Source organism: Sceloporus occidentalis, unplaced genomic scaffold, assembly GCF_023333645.1.
Source record: "Sceloporus occidentalis isolate IW3139 unplaced genomic scaffold, rSceOcc1.0.p SCAF_28, whole genome shotgun sequence".
Classification (NCBI taxonomy): Eukaryota; Metazoa; Chordata; class Lepidosauria; order Squamata; family Phrynosomatidae; genus Sceloporus; species Sceloporus occidentalis.
This window is the reverse complement of record NW_028317008.1, coordinates 4362571-4376342: the sequence shown is the minus strand read 5'-3', so window position 1 is coordinate 4376342 and position 13772 is coordinate 4362571. Positions and strand designations below refer to the sequence as shown.

At 39.2% G+C, this 13772-nt stretch overlaps 1 protein-coding gene across 1 annotated transcript; it reads right to left on the bottom strand.

The window, feature by feature from the left end:
• Nucleotides 1–6908: 6908 nt before the first annotated feature.
• Nucleotides 6909–8852, bottom strand: EGR1 (early growth response 1). Its single transcript, XM_089486142.1, has 2 exons — nucleotides 8633–8852; nucleotides 6909–8191 (listed from the first exon to the last, which is right to left on the bottom strand). Exons 1-2 carry the CDS (start codon nucleotides 8850–8852, stop codon nucleotides 6909–6911), a joined length of 1503 nt encoding a protein of 500 aa, XP_089342268.1.
• Nucleotides 8853–13772: the final 4920 nt, after the last annotated feature.

The window sequence follows — 13772 nt, the reverse complement described above, 5'->3', positions numbered from 1 at the left end:
TAAAATCCTAAAGATCTGTTAATAACCATGTATCATGTATGATACTGTAGTCTAATATGACAAAATGTTTTTGATTTACATGGAATACACATAATATAATGCATTTAAATAACATGAAATGCATGTAAAAAGAAATCAGGGAACAAAACTTAAGATCTGAAAAAGAGCCTAATCTAATGAGAAAGGAAGTCTCCTACTAGACAGATATGATTTCATAATGTAACTTTGCCAGTTTCCCAAACTGTACACTTATTCTTGGCTGTGGAATTGTTTAGCACAGGGAGACGTGTCAAAGTTAAATGTGCTGTTTCTAACCTGTGGACTGTGTGGCCAGGCGGACAGCCAGGGTAAGGGGAAGTCAGTTCCTTTTATGGACTAAGGAAACTCCTTTTATGGAGTGTCAGGAAGCGCCTTATATGGAGAAGGCTGTTCCTGTCTGAAGTGAAGGAGTGACATTTCCGCTTGGTTTTGGCTCTGGCTGAGCTGGATCAGATGACAGTAATTATTTTTACACTGGCAGGCTGGAGCACATACAGCATGCGCTGACTTCGCCAGGTTTTTCTAAAGAATTCCCAGGGATTAAGTGTGCATAAAAAGTAACCGAGCCTGGATGTTAAAAAGACACACACACACATATATATATATATATATACTTTATTATTTAATCCGCCAGTAAAAAAAAAAAACAGAAAATGAAAAGCAGCCATAATCTATTATATATCGTACATAACTCTCAATAGCAATAAGAAAAGTCTGTTACGCCTTGTATTTTGCACTAGTTTCCCCACTCACCTGGAGAAGACATTTGAACAATGCAGCATATATCTAGTTATATACATGCCATATATTTTTTACAAGGTTAGAAGTGAACAGTGACTTTCACTTTCAAAGAAACAGGCATGTCTTCTCTTTTGGGAATTTGAAAACTGTCCGTACGTGACAAGAGTGATGAATTTAAACTTGCATCGGCTATTCTGAATCTAAGACGAGGGCTCATTAAGGTCTGATTAAGGTCTGAGTCTTTACGTGAGGAAGAATGGGCAGACTAGATCGTGCGTACGTCATACACCCTTGTCTAGTTTGTAGGCTGCACAAACTTAGTTAAGTCCAATAAATTGTTTAAAAGTTAGGGGTCGTTGCAACATAGTTAAATGGAGCACTTTCCAATATATCCAATAAATAAATTGTGTTTATCAGTTCTCTCAGCAGTGTTACACAAAACAAATGGAATATGAACCTGCCTCTCCTTTTGTTTTGTTTTTTATTTTAAAATCAAATTTTACAACTTTGGCTGTGCATTAAAATGGCATTATTTAAATACATGTATTTTTTAATCTGAACAGGATAAAACTAAAAACAGTATGCAATTCAGATTGAAATACATAATACATAATAATAATAAATACCACAATTGCTCACAATAGAGCATGCTTGTCCTATGGGGGTGTTAAGCTCTGTCTGACAGTAATTTTGCCAGTAGGTATATTGTTTGAGAACCTTTAACCACACCTGCCATTGCTTATTGTTCTATTTATCGTTTTTAATGTTTCATTCATAATCCCAAACTGAATCTGGCAGACAAATATTTCCTTTTACCTGAACCAGAAGTGTATATTTCCAAATTATATAAACACAACTGAATCCTATTTTCTACTAGGTCTGGTCCCCAAAAATTACAATAATAATAATCATGTAGAACTTTGCATGAAATGCACAAGACTATTGAGATTGGTTAAGGTGGCTGTATGCATAGAGTAGATAATAATTAACAAAATTATTTTAATTTTTTTCATATTACCATTCTTTTTTTTATTTTTGTTTTATGTGATCTGTGTCTGCTCCTTGTCTCTGCAAAAGAAAAATATACTTTTCCTTTTAATGGCTTTCCTTATTATGAGCATTTCCACAGAAGTCAGTGGGTTGGTAGAGGGTTATGGACACTTACTGCAAATCTCTGTGTTTAACATGCTCCTCTGTATAATGTGTGTTATGCCAAAAAACTAAATAAATTCATCAATCAGGTCTGTAGAGAAGGCCCATAGAGGGAGCATGGAAAGGACTCTGTCTTATCATTCTGGGTATAAATGCAGATGGAGGTGTGATTTCTCTGGTGTTTCTAGCCAATTATGTTTTGGCTATTCCTCTTTGCCCACCTTGTTGGCCCCATTTGGTAAAGTTTTGTACAGTGGTAAAGATAAAGAACTGTACAGAAAACATGCTCACACATCACTGACCAGCCAAAAATTAATGTTGTCAAACGTATACTTAACTTTCTAGTTATGGACAGCCTTAATTGTATGGGCTGATGTTATCCATACAAAATAGAGAGCACAGTAGTATATATGAATGTGTGTGTGTGTGCGTGTACGTAAGTGCGTGCGTGCGTGGATGTCTGTGTGTGTGTAAAATATATGTTGTTTCCTTTTACAAATATAGGTAAAAAGTTTGCCTTTAAAGTTTTTTTATCATGGCTTCCAAATGTACCACCTGTCCTGGAATGTTATGCCATGGACCCACTCTATGTGCTATAAATTAGCCTCATATTTCCTTTTAAGAACTGTAAAAATAACAGGTGTCTGCAACATGCATCATGAAGCATCACACTCTTTGTTTTTATTTTAAATGAGTGACTTCCAAATGTATGAATAAGAAGTCTCGGAGCAACATTCCTACTTACAAGGCTTTTAACAACAACTGCTTGGTGTTCTATTCTCACCAGTCGGCCCACATTGAATGGCCTGCTAATTACTATGGCTCCCCCACCCCTCGAGTTACCTGCTGCAGGAGCTTAATATGTATCTGCGCTGGTAATGATGCGGAAAAGAACCTTCCAGCGTGTGAGGGCGAGGTTTTCCTAATCAAACATGCTTTCTAACAGGCTAAAACTGAAATAAAGAGACAAAGAGCCTCTATATCGCACCTGTATGGTATAAATAATTACTAAGATAATTTTGTTTTCTAATTGTACCTGGAATTTCACTAGAATGTTTCTATACACACTAAAAAACCACCTACTGTCACCTTTGCTATGATTACCGATGATGTTGATTTTATATATATATATATATATATATATACGGTATATACATTAAAATAACTATAGACAAGCAATACATTTATACTGATCTAAAAACAATTTTGTATTCACAAACGTATATATCTGAAATAATTTATATTTTTAACATATTTTCCCTTTTTTCTCTGTTAGCTGGAGAGAGCAACTTTCTTACAATCTATTTAATATTGATGACCTGTCTCTATGGAATTTATAGAGAAAATAATAACACTTAACTAGAACAATAATAATAATAAAAAAAAATATATATATATAAATAATTAAATATATTTTTCTTAAAAAGTAATTTGTTACAAGTATATATGCTTAGTGACATTTCTCATCACCCTTTTAAGTGTTACTATTTTCTCTATAAATGCCATAAACACAGGTCCTTAATATTTACTGAATGAGAGTATCTATGCAAATATTTAAGTAAGGGCTGAGATATTAAGTAATGCATGTATACTTCAATAAAATGTATGAAAAGAAAAATGACACATTTGGGCCTCATATGGATCCTGGATTTCTGTGTCACTGATATTTACCTTTTTGATGGGCAAAGTGTGACCTACCAGCCGCAAACTATAGACCCAAGGATTTTCACATTTAAACTGTAAATGCAGTTTTACAGATCATAAGTTTAAGTAAGTTTTTAGATTTTGTATTTTAAAATACAAGAAATAATTGTATTTTAAATGTAAATTCTGGTGAAGTTCCTACTTCCTTGCTTGATCATATCAAGAGTGAATGTAGTTGTTTTTTACCATCATATAATATAAGGAGACTTTTTCGCTGATGAGCTAGAATGAATTATATGAGATTGGGTAAATGAATACCTGTTGTTAAAAATGAGATACAACAGTGATAAATGTTATCGCATTTAACCAATTCCAATCCTTTTGCTGCATCTGTTATCATATTTGCACATTTTTTCTTTATCTTCTTTATCTTATAATTTATAATATTCTGTATTATATATATATATATATACATATATATATATATACACCGGTATATATAAACGGAATAAGTCATTATGCTAAATTCTGTTCAAAATACGCTATAGAACCCCACCATCTACATAAAATATAAATATTGTATTTCAGGAGCAAATCCACAGTTTGTGAGGAAAAATCACTGGACTATTTTCATAAATCTTCAAATTTTTATTACGTTTCCTCTTTTCTGCCTTTAAGATGTTCATCAATAGAAGTCACCGGGAATGCTGCGACAGCAAAGCCAAGGACCTTGAGTTATTGTACAGCTCAAATAAGATTTATTTTAGGTGATATAAATATACTTCACATTGCTGTTTAGGATTTCTCTTTAAAACAATACATTTACATTCACTGTGTGATTGTTTTACTTGTTCTAAATGTTTCCAAAATGTAATTAAAACCAAGAAGTAAATGTCTTGATTGCTATTATATTTAAATTTAATTTTCAGAATTTGACGCCCAGAGTATGTGCCTATTCTCTATCTATCTGTCTGTCTATCTATCTATCTATCTATCTATCTATATCTATCTGGTATTTTCTAGAATATAAATCTCTATCATTAATAAAAAGAGTGTCAGAAAATGTACAATTATACTATTGGATTTTGAATAGCCCCGTGCAAGATAGATAGATATTAATCATATGAATGTACCTTGTGTGTAAACTGTATAGGCTGGCACTACTAGTGTTTACATCTCTGACATAGGAGTAGAGAGGTTTAAGCAGGCCTAATGATGCATTATTATACGTGACCAACATTTTCACTGTTTACGTACTTTAGATTTCAATATTAGTAATTTCTAGCAAATCGTTTAGCAGTGAAGCCTGTTTGTGTGGCTTTATTTATGGATAATCTCTGTACCCCTGTAAAGTTTCACCTTCATAAACTGTCTGGTTAAATTGAGCCAAAATTATACTTTAAATTGACATTTAACCGTTGATTGGCTAATGCAAATATCTTGTGTGAAACCTTTTTTTATTATTATTATTTATTGACATCTATAGCGCCATTTCATTCTGTCGCTTTTTTTTCCCCTCTCAATCCATCGGTGCTAAATTTAGAATTTGGAGCATTTCCTCCGAAATGATTTGATGTGGTTAATTTTGTTTACCCACACTGTATAGAATATAAACACAATGTACCTTACGGCCTTAAAATCTTCTGCTCAGAGAGGAAAGGAGCAAGGCCTTCGGGGGGGGGGGACCGCAGCCAGGATCTTTGAAGTACTTTACAGGATGGTCTTCCCATACAGTATAAACTTCTGCCTTGGCACTAACGTATTTTAGAGTAAGGGAGAAATGTGTCATTCTTTACAGCCACGTGTGATTTATTCCATCAATATGTTTTTATAGCTGTCCAAAATTTGTGCAAATTACTCTGACTTTCTAAGTATATGTCCCTACTGCGTTTAACCCCTTGAAGGCAGCCAAGTAAGCCACCATGCTTTCCTGCATTCGACTGACAGTTTCACTATGTGAAGCCAGCCTGAACAGCGTGACTTGCACTACAGCCGACCTCTGTTCAAGGGCTAGGATTTGGAAGCATTATTAACCGACAAGATTATTTCACCGTGGAGGTGAGTGGACACTATAGACAAAAGTAGCATAAGAAGATTGTTGAAAACACTCCATCTGATCCGACACCTGTCTTGGACTCTGTAATAACCTCTTTAATGCCCAGATCAGGCAATAAAGAGGTTAATACAACATTCAAGACAGATCAGATGGTGGCTTTTCTGGCACAGACTGTGTTAACCCCCGCCCCACACACACACACTCACCCAAGGCTTTCCACATAAACAGACCTAGTGACAGACACAATAAGAAAGTTGACTACTAAATTAAAATATTTTAGGTATTTTATTTTTTCAGGATATGTTGTACACCAAATATCCTATTGGCAGTAAAGCGCATCCAATGTGTTTTAAGCCAAACAGTCACTTTGTTTAAACAAACACAAATACAAAATAAAAATGAGGACCACAAAATAATGAACCGCATGTTCAGAACATACAAAATCCATGCCTACTCAGTAGGTAACTACAACATTCCAACTCTTGAATATATATTTATAAATGTACAATTCAATTACAAAAATATACTTTGAGTTTTTGCTTACATTCGACAGAAATACTCTCTCTCTCGCTCTCTGTACCTTTTGAGGTCTTTTATACATTCTTTAAAGAAATCCCTTTCACCTTAAGGCTAGATGCAATGCATCAATTTACGCAAATTTATGTTTCAAAACATCAGCAAGGCTTCACAAAAAAGGCACCAAGTTACTAAACCCAAAAACAAAACTTCTTGGACATGTGAGAGTACCATCTGATGATATTTACAAAAACAAAGAAAAGAAGAAGATTAAAGCAAACATGAAATTACTCTTACACATGCTTGACTACATAAGTGCTTGTCCTTAAAATAAGTTTAAAATTTATGGTAGCATTACCACTAGATACCATGTACAAATGGCGTCCCTATTCATTTCAAATAATACCATATGAATATGCAAGGGAGAAAAAAATTCACATCAAGAGTACCAAAAAAGCAACTTAAAACAAAAAAATCTTGCACGTGTACAATATACATTATGTATATAGTAAAAATCCCTTTATGCAAATAAAAGTTGATCATGTTTGAAATAATTTCAGTTATCCATGCAAATTAAGTCTTTTGAAAATAATGGGAAAATTAAAATGGCAGTTTCTTAGGCATTCGAAGCTTATCAGTTTATAATGGCCTTGCTTTGTAACGTAAGTCTGTTGGTCATCAATAAACCGCACTTGAGACCATACTTTGGAAGTCTTCAGATTGTGCCTATGCTTTGTAATGCACCTCTTGTAACCGAGTCTTAGCAGATCTCAATTGTCCTTGGGGAATATGTTACGGACATGTCAGAAAGTGCTGAGGAGACAGGTGGGCTGAAGGAGTTGGTGACTGCTGAAGATGGGAAGCTGGTTATGCCTGGTGTCTGGAAGGTGCTGGTAACAGAGGGGTATGTAACTGCTGTGGATGGAGATGGGAAGGAACTGTGAACAGGAGAGGGATAAGATGAAGACACAGGGGATGAATACGAAGTTGGCACAGGAGAGGGGTAGGAAGTTGTTGCTGATGGGGAATAAGAGGACATGGGAGACGCAACCGAGACTGGTGTCACTTTGTCAGATTTTTTGTCCTTTTGCCTCAGATGGATTTTTGTGTGCCTTTTTCTCTCATCGCTTCTGGCAAACTTCCTACCACAAATGTCACATGCAAATGGCTTTTCCCCAGTGTGTGTGCGGATGTGGGTGGTTAAATGGTCACTTCTGCTGAAATTTCTCATGCATATACGACACTGGAAAGGCTTTTGCCCTGTGTGGATCCTGATGTGTCTTGTAAGTTCATCAGATCTGGAAAATCTTCTATCACAGGACTCAACAGGGCATGCATAAGGTCTCTCATGAGGAGGGGTCTTGCTGGGGCGGTTGGGGTACTTCCTCATTCTGCTTGGTTTAATAAGCTGAGATTGATAATTACTGTTGATAGTCTTGAGGTCTTGTGAAACAGTCTGAGTAGCAAAGGCCTTAATGGTGGACAGGGGTGTAAGGGAAGGCTGTTGGGCTCTTGTCTCCATTCCCTGGAAGGGCTTTTGATCTGGAGGTACCAGGCCGATATCTCCCTGTTGCTGTGGAAACAGATAATCTGGGATCATTGGCACCTGAAAGCTAGTCTTTGTGACAGGGTAAGCTGGAGGTGGGTACTGCATTGAAGCACCAGAACCATTTTGAAAATTCTGAGATGACTGTTCTGAGAAGAGATCAGAGCTGGAATTGGGAAATGTTGGTGCCGCTGAGTAGATGGGGCTGCTTTCATTAGACTGCACAGAGCAGCTCAGTGGAGGGCTCTGTGATGAAGAAGAGGAGGAAGATGATGGTGAAGAGGAAGGAGCTGAAGATGTGGATGTGTTGGCCATCCCCATCAGTCCACTGACAAGGCTGAAGAGAGGCTCTGGCCACAAGGTGTTACTGCTGTTGGGTGCAGGCTCAAGGGAGAAACGACCAGTATATGTCAGAGATGGCAGTCTGTTGGTCTGGTTGGGGTAGCTGGTCTCTACAGCTGTCTTCTCGCTGCTTAAGGACATTTCAGAGAAGGCATCTACAACGTAACAAAAACACGGGTTACACTCTGTAAACACATACATAAAAGCAGCTGCCCCCATGACCTATAGTGGAAGACGACATTCCTGTGCATGGAGAACAGCTCACGCCGACACTATTCACAGAAGGCCATTTGCACAACTATCACTTCGATCTGACGCAAACAGAGAATCCCCAGTTATATCTCTCATTAGCATTCCACTCACACTCAGCCTGCACATTCTGCTGCCCATGCAAGAACATCTTCACCGGCACATCGCATCACACCGTCCTCTTCCACATTATTTAAATACACCGATCATTTCACTCTGATCAGCATGCAATCTAAAACGCAATGCAAATCCATTCATTCAATACAAGCAGGCGTTCTGGATGCACCCCACATCTCCCTCGGCTGGCAGGTGGCTTCATTACAGACACAGAGGCATGAGATGCTTACCTGCAGCTAGGTGATCGAAATGGTCAGCTTCCTCCCCCGGAGAGCCGAAACCGCTGCCCTCGGGGACGCTTGAGCCCAGGAATTGGGATCCCCCCGAGTTGAGCAGCATCATTTCTTCCAGTTTGGGGTAGTTATCCATGGCTGGGGAATGTGGGAAAGAGCCGAACGGGTCGGAGATCTGAAGAGGTGAGATGAGCATTTCGGTTTTGGCAGCTGTCATGAGGTCCTCGGGTTTCCCTATAGGAGAATTGATCTGCACTGCTTTGTGGCATGCACACACGGGGACGACAGCTCTCTTCTCCCTTTACTGGGGATGTGGCAAAGGGGACACTATGTGTTGTTATAATGACAAGTGCTTGCTTTGCTGTTAGAGGTGCTGGCGGCTGCTGCTGGGGTGGTCGCCGGTTCTGCAGTCGCTGCCCCCGCACGGCTGCCCCAGTCCTGCCCGCTGGAATCTCTCGCGGCTCCTAGGGATCCGCTCATATTTAAAGGATTCGTAGCACTATATGCCCGCCCATGTTTCGTGACGTACATGGCCATATATGGAGTGCAGGAAGCCCTTATTTGGAGGGAGCTGGAGGACCCGTGACGTCGCTTCGGATGGGGGGAAGACTGGCCGTGGAACTCCGTGGAAACCCGTGGAACCAGGGACATGAAACGGCAGCTTCGGTCTGGCGGGGTTTCGGCACATGGTACCCGTTTCTCAAAGGTAGAAGCCGGGTTGGGATTCCCGAAACGGGCCCGCACATCCATGGCACCGGGTACCACCTTCTCCCCGCCTCCCCCGCCACCTTCCGGAAACCCCGGCCGGTCAGTCCATGTATGGAGATGCCCATGTATGGCAGGTTTCCGGCGGGGTTCCTTCCTGCTCCTTTTAAGGACTTTCCGGCTCTGCTCCCTCTCCCTTTCTGTTTCAGATGGGGAAAAAAAGTGCTGATGAGGTGCTGGAGCATAGAAACAGCAGCCGGGGAGCCATCAGGCTGCAGAGAGCACTGCAACTACAGGGGCATCCCAGTAACAACAACATCCACTGCTGGGAGCAATGATCGCTGCTGCCAGAGTGACAGATTGGGGTGATCGCTGCAGCCAGCTATCTGTCACACTGTCCGAACGGACGCGCGCACTTCATTGCTGCTGTTCATGGCTTTTTTTGTGCATCAAATGCCAAATTGTGATTATACGATTATCATCCCAACCAATCCGGTTATCATCACCCATTGTTTATAAATAATGCATCAGAACTAGAGACAGTTCACACAATGTTACACAGTAGCCATTTTATTTACTTATACGCATTGTGAGTATACGTTTGCTTATTTAGTGTCAGTCTGTGAACCGGATTCTAATAAATGTGGGTCTGTAACATTCAATGACAATTATTAGGCTCCCGTCCGTATATTACTGCAGTCCTATGCTGCCAGTGCTTTATTGGAATGGATTCCGATGGGCAAATAGAAAGTTGCAATGCATGTTTTTTTGGTCTGATACACACACTGATAATGTTCATACAACAATACGGTGACATTATGGCGTTACTTAAACATGTGAATGGATATACAACGTGTCAATGCATTCATGTAGATGCTACATAATACGTCCTCCCTGATCCCATCACACATAATAGCACTTCTCATCTGGTGCCCCAGAGAAGAAGTGTTCTCAGATCCTTGGTACTTGACATTTTTGTTTGCCACTGGGTAAGTACCCTGTGCCTGTTTATTCCAGTTCAACTTGGCATGCCTGTGGGAAGAAGTGAAAGAGGCATAGTTGGGGTAGGTGGCCACTGCTGGGGCTTCACCTTGATGGTTGGGTACCCACTGACAACCCTAGATCCATGTGATTGTGAAAACTACATATGGTTTAGAACACCAGCACTTGTGTCCAGCTCTTCAACAAGTGTGTAGTGTGGGATAGAGGCTATGGGATCCTATTTCCAAAGTAGTACCTGTGGGTGTTTTACATGGTGCAGGTCTGTGTTACTTCACCAGGGTCTCCTTCACCCAATTGAGAAGCTGCACAGAACCCCTCTAGAGTATATACACTGAATAGACTGCTTGGGATAATTGTTTTGCTGTCACAAGACGTTTTGATACATTAGCTTTTAAGTGGGCCAAGTGTTTCTTTTTTCAGATAAATATATGCGGAACTCATGTGAAAGAAATAAGCTGAGTATGTATAAACCCTCTGCATTCACACCAATGTGGGAATCTGCTCCAAAGGGCCAGTTTGGCCCCTATTGCAGTAGAAGTATGAGAAGGGCTTTCATACTGCATAGCAAAGATGATGAGATCAAAAGGTTTCATTTCAACTCTTCTGCAACTAAATGTTTAGTGAATAACCCCCCCCCCCCGCCCATTTTCCATCATATTCTTAGAGGCAGCATAATTCCACCAGGGATGTTACTATATATACCCCCCCATTTGCAACTAAATTGCCAGGCTCATGTGTTTATGACACACACAGTGTAAACATTATTTATTTATTTTCAATTGTATGTGAGTAGAATTCAGAAGGAAAGCCTTAATAAGAGAAATTTCGTTATGGGGTCTCTTAAAAATGTTATAGACAAATACACAGACCGCTATTTGAAATAAGGGGAAATGTTAGAACACAAGGTCATAATCTAAAACTAGGTAGTAGGTAAATGAACAGACTCCCACCTGAACTGGTAGAGGCTAATACAATGTCTCTACATTAAGGCATACTATATGGGCCAAATGGTTCTGTGATAAAGAGCGGGGTACCGCTTGAAACGCGTCAGATTTGGGGTTTCCTGTGCACTAGATGCACAGGTGTGAACTATGCTTTTTAATCATTAAGTAAAATAAAGCTGGAAGTTTTTTTTTTCAAATGCTGGATCGATCCCTTTGTTTTTTTTGTGCCAAATGGTTCTTACCTGCTGCCATATGCAATAATACACAAGACGCAGCTAGATGAGGTGACATCACGTGCCATAAGAGAGGAAATAGGTTTAGAAAAAGAATGGAGGCTATCCAATCTCAAACGGTGTGGGAGTTATAATAGGCGCTAATAAGAAAACTGATTGGAAGGCATCAGAAGAGTTCCTAAGTGTGTAAGCTAATGTAGTTGCACACAATACATCTGTTTGCCTTATCCATTTGGGGGAGGTAGAAGGTTGATGTTTTACAGATAAAATAAATTGGAGATTGAAAAGCCATTGTTTAGGTTATTGGTGAAATACTGTTTTGGAGTATATTGAATACTTTATTTTCTCTCCTTTATAACATATAATATCCAATAAGATTATTCCTTATCTGATCCAGAAAGTATATCAAACCTGAATTTATTTTTCAGATAAGGGATACTCACACCTGGGGGGGGGGCTCCTGTGGCTGATGTCATTACCTACCTCCACCCCCCCCCCTTTGTACTCTATTTACCTTCCAGCAGTCCTGCGGCGAGTCTCCCTGCTCTGCCGCGGTGTGCGCTGCTTCACTGCTGGGTGCCGGAAATTACATCATATTCCGGCACTCAGCATTACAAGCCGGCACCGAGCTAGAGGGCTCGCAGAGGAGAGGGCGCCCCTCTCTCTCCTCCGCTTCAAAAAAAAAAAAAGGCGCTTGGGCCGGCAAAGTGGGCCTCTTCAAAAGTTTCTGCCTGGGGCAATTGCCCCACTCTGTTTCATGGCAGGGCCGGCCCTGTATAGATGAACAGATCTGTTATCCGAAATTATCCCTTATGCGAAATACTTCAGGTCCCAAGAATTTTGGATAAGAGATACTTAACCTGTAATATATTTGTATTTAATGAAAACAGGATTCTATAGAAAATGTATCTAGCTGAAGAACATGAAAATTGTAATCCAAAGGAACATTGAAGGCCATATTATTAGTCACTAGGTGCTTGGGATAATGCCAGATTAAAATGTATTGTTGTTCTGATTTTATGTTGCCAAGTGGTTGCTAAGTGAGGCTTGGGTTTTAAAAATAAGTATTTCAAGCCAAAATATGTACCTAGTTAGAGAATTGTCTGGTATTAGGTTATGATTTAGATCAATAGCTGTAATCTATTCCTCCATATGACAGGTGCTAAAATACAGATGATAATTTCTTTAACGCAGATATTCTCATTAAAACATAAACATTATTTACTATAAGAGGTGATATATAAATGTTGTTTTCTTTGTACCAATAAATGAACAGTAATACATGGTGATGTGTGTTTTTTAAAGCTTTAAATCTTTAACGTTGGGTGTTTGGCTGCTCTCTATTTTTTCTATATCGGCATCTACTGCAGCCCTTCAATGTTGATAAACACGCTTTATAACGGCTAAACCGGGATCGTGGAAACCCAGGAATTGACTATTGATTGGAAATGCATTTCCAAAAGGCCCCTGTAGATTTCTTCCTGTTGCTATTAGAAACCAGTCATATAGTATGCACCAAACCATACATGAAGTATTATTTTTGTTGTCTGTTGGAAGCAGCTCAGCTTTAAATCCATTGTGCTTCATGTCAGTGCTTTGCGAAGCAGCCTGGTAAATATCAGCGGAAGCGTCTCACTGCCAACTGGACCTTGAGTCCTTTGAGTGAATATTATCTATGCAGAAAAGGCCTCTTGTTTATTTACTTATCAGATATGGCACATCTGGCGCTTTACGTGGTGTATTCATCCAAGATACTTCACGTTATGTACATGTGCAGTGTTATGAAACATATGTCCTTTCAGTTGTTAGTAGACCTGCAATTGTCATCAACTTTGGCTGAGGGTAATGAGAGTTCTTTACCACCGGCTGAGAGAGTACACAAAGTTCTGCCGATAAGAAAAAAATAGTTTTTTCATCGATAGTTTACTGCTATAGTTATCTGCTCGCTAAAATATAAATCACTTTCCAGTGCCTGCGGAAAGCTGCACAGAATCAATAGTCACCAATATCTAATAAATACACTCTATATTAGATACTTTGTCATTTTTACTGGAATTAAGTTATTTAAAATATACATCTTAACATGATTTTAAAGGTTTTTTTGTCAATTATTATATTATAGCGGTAAAGGGGCTTTAACATTTTAATATGGAGCTGAATTCCCCACACAATGGCCGAGATTCACAAAATTTACTAAGGAAGCTGATATCAGCCATTACTGAATATCAATCATGAAACATTTCTATTCGCTAT

Bases quoted from the DNA above. Each gene is read 5' to 3' on its own strand.
- EGR1 (XM_089486142.1), bottom strand. From the start codon at position 8,852: ATGACAGCTGCCAAAACCGAAATGCTCATCTCACCTCTTCAGATCTCC. The intron at 8,192-8,632 runs GTAAGCATCTCA...GTTACGTTGTAG, and splicing joins TTTCGATCACCTAGCTGCAG to ATGCCTTCTCTGAAATGTCC.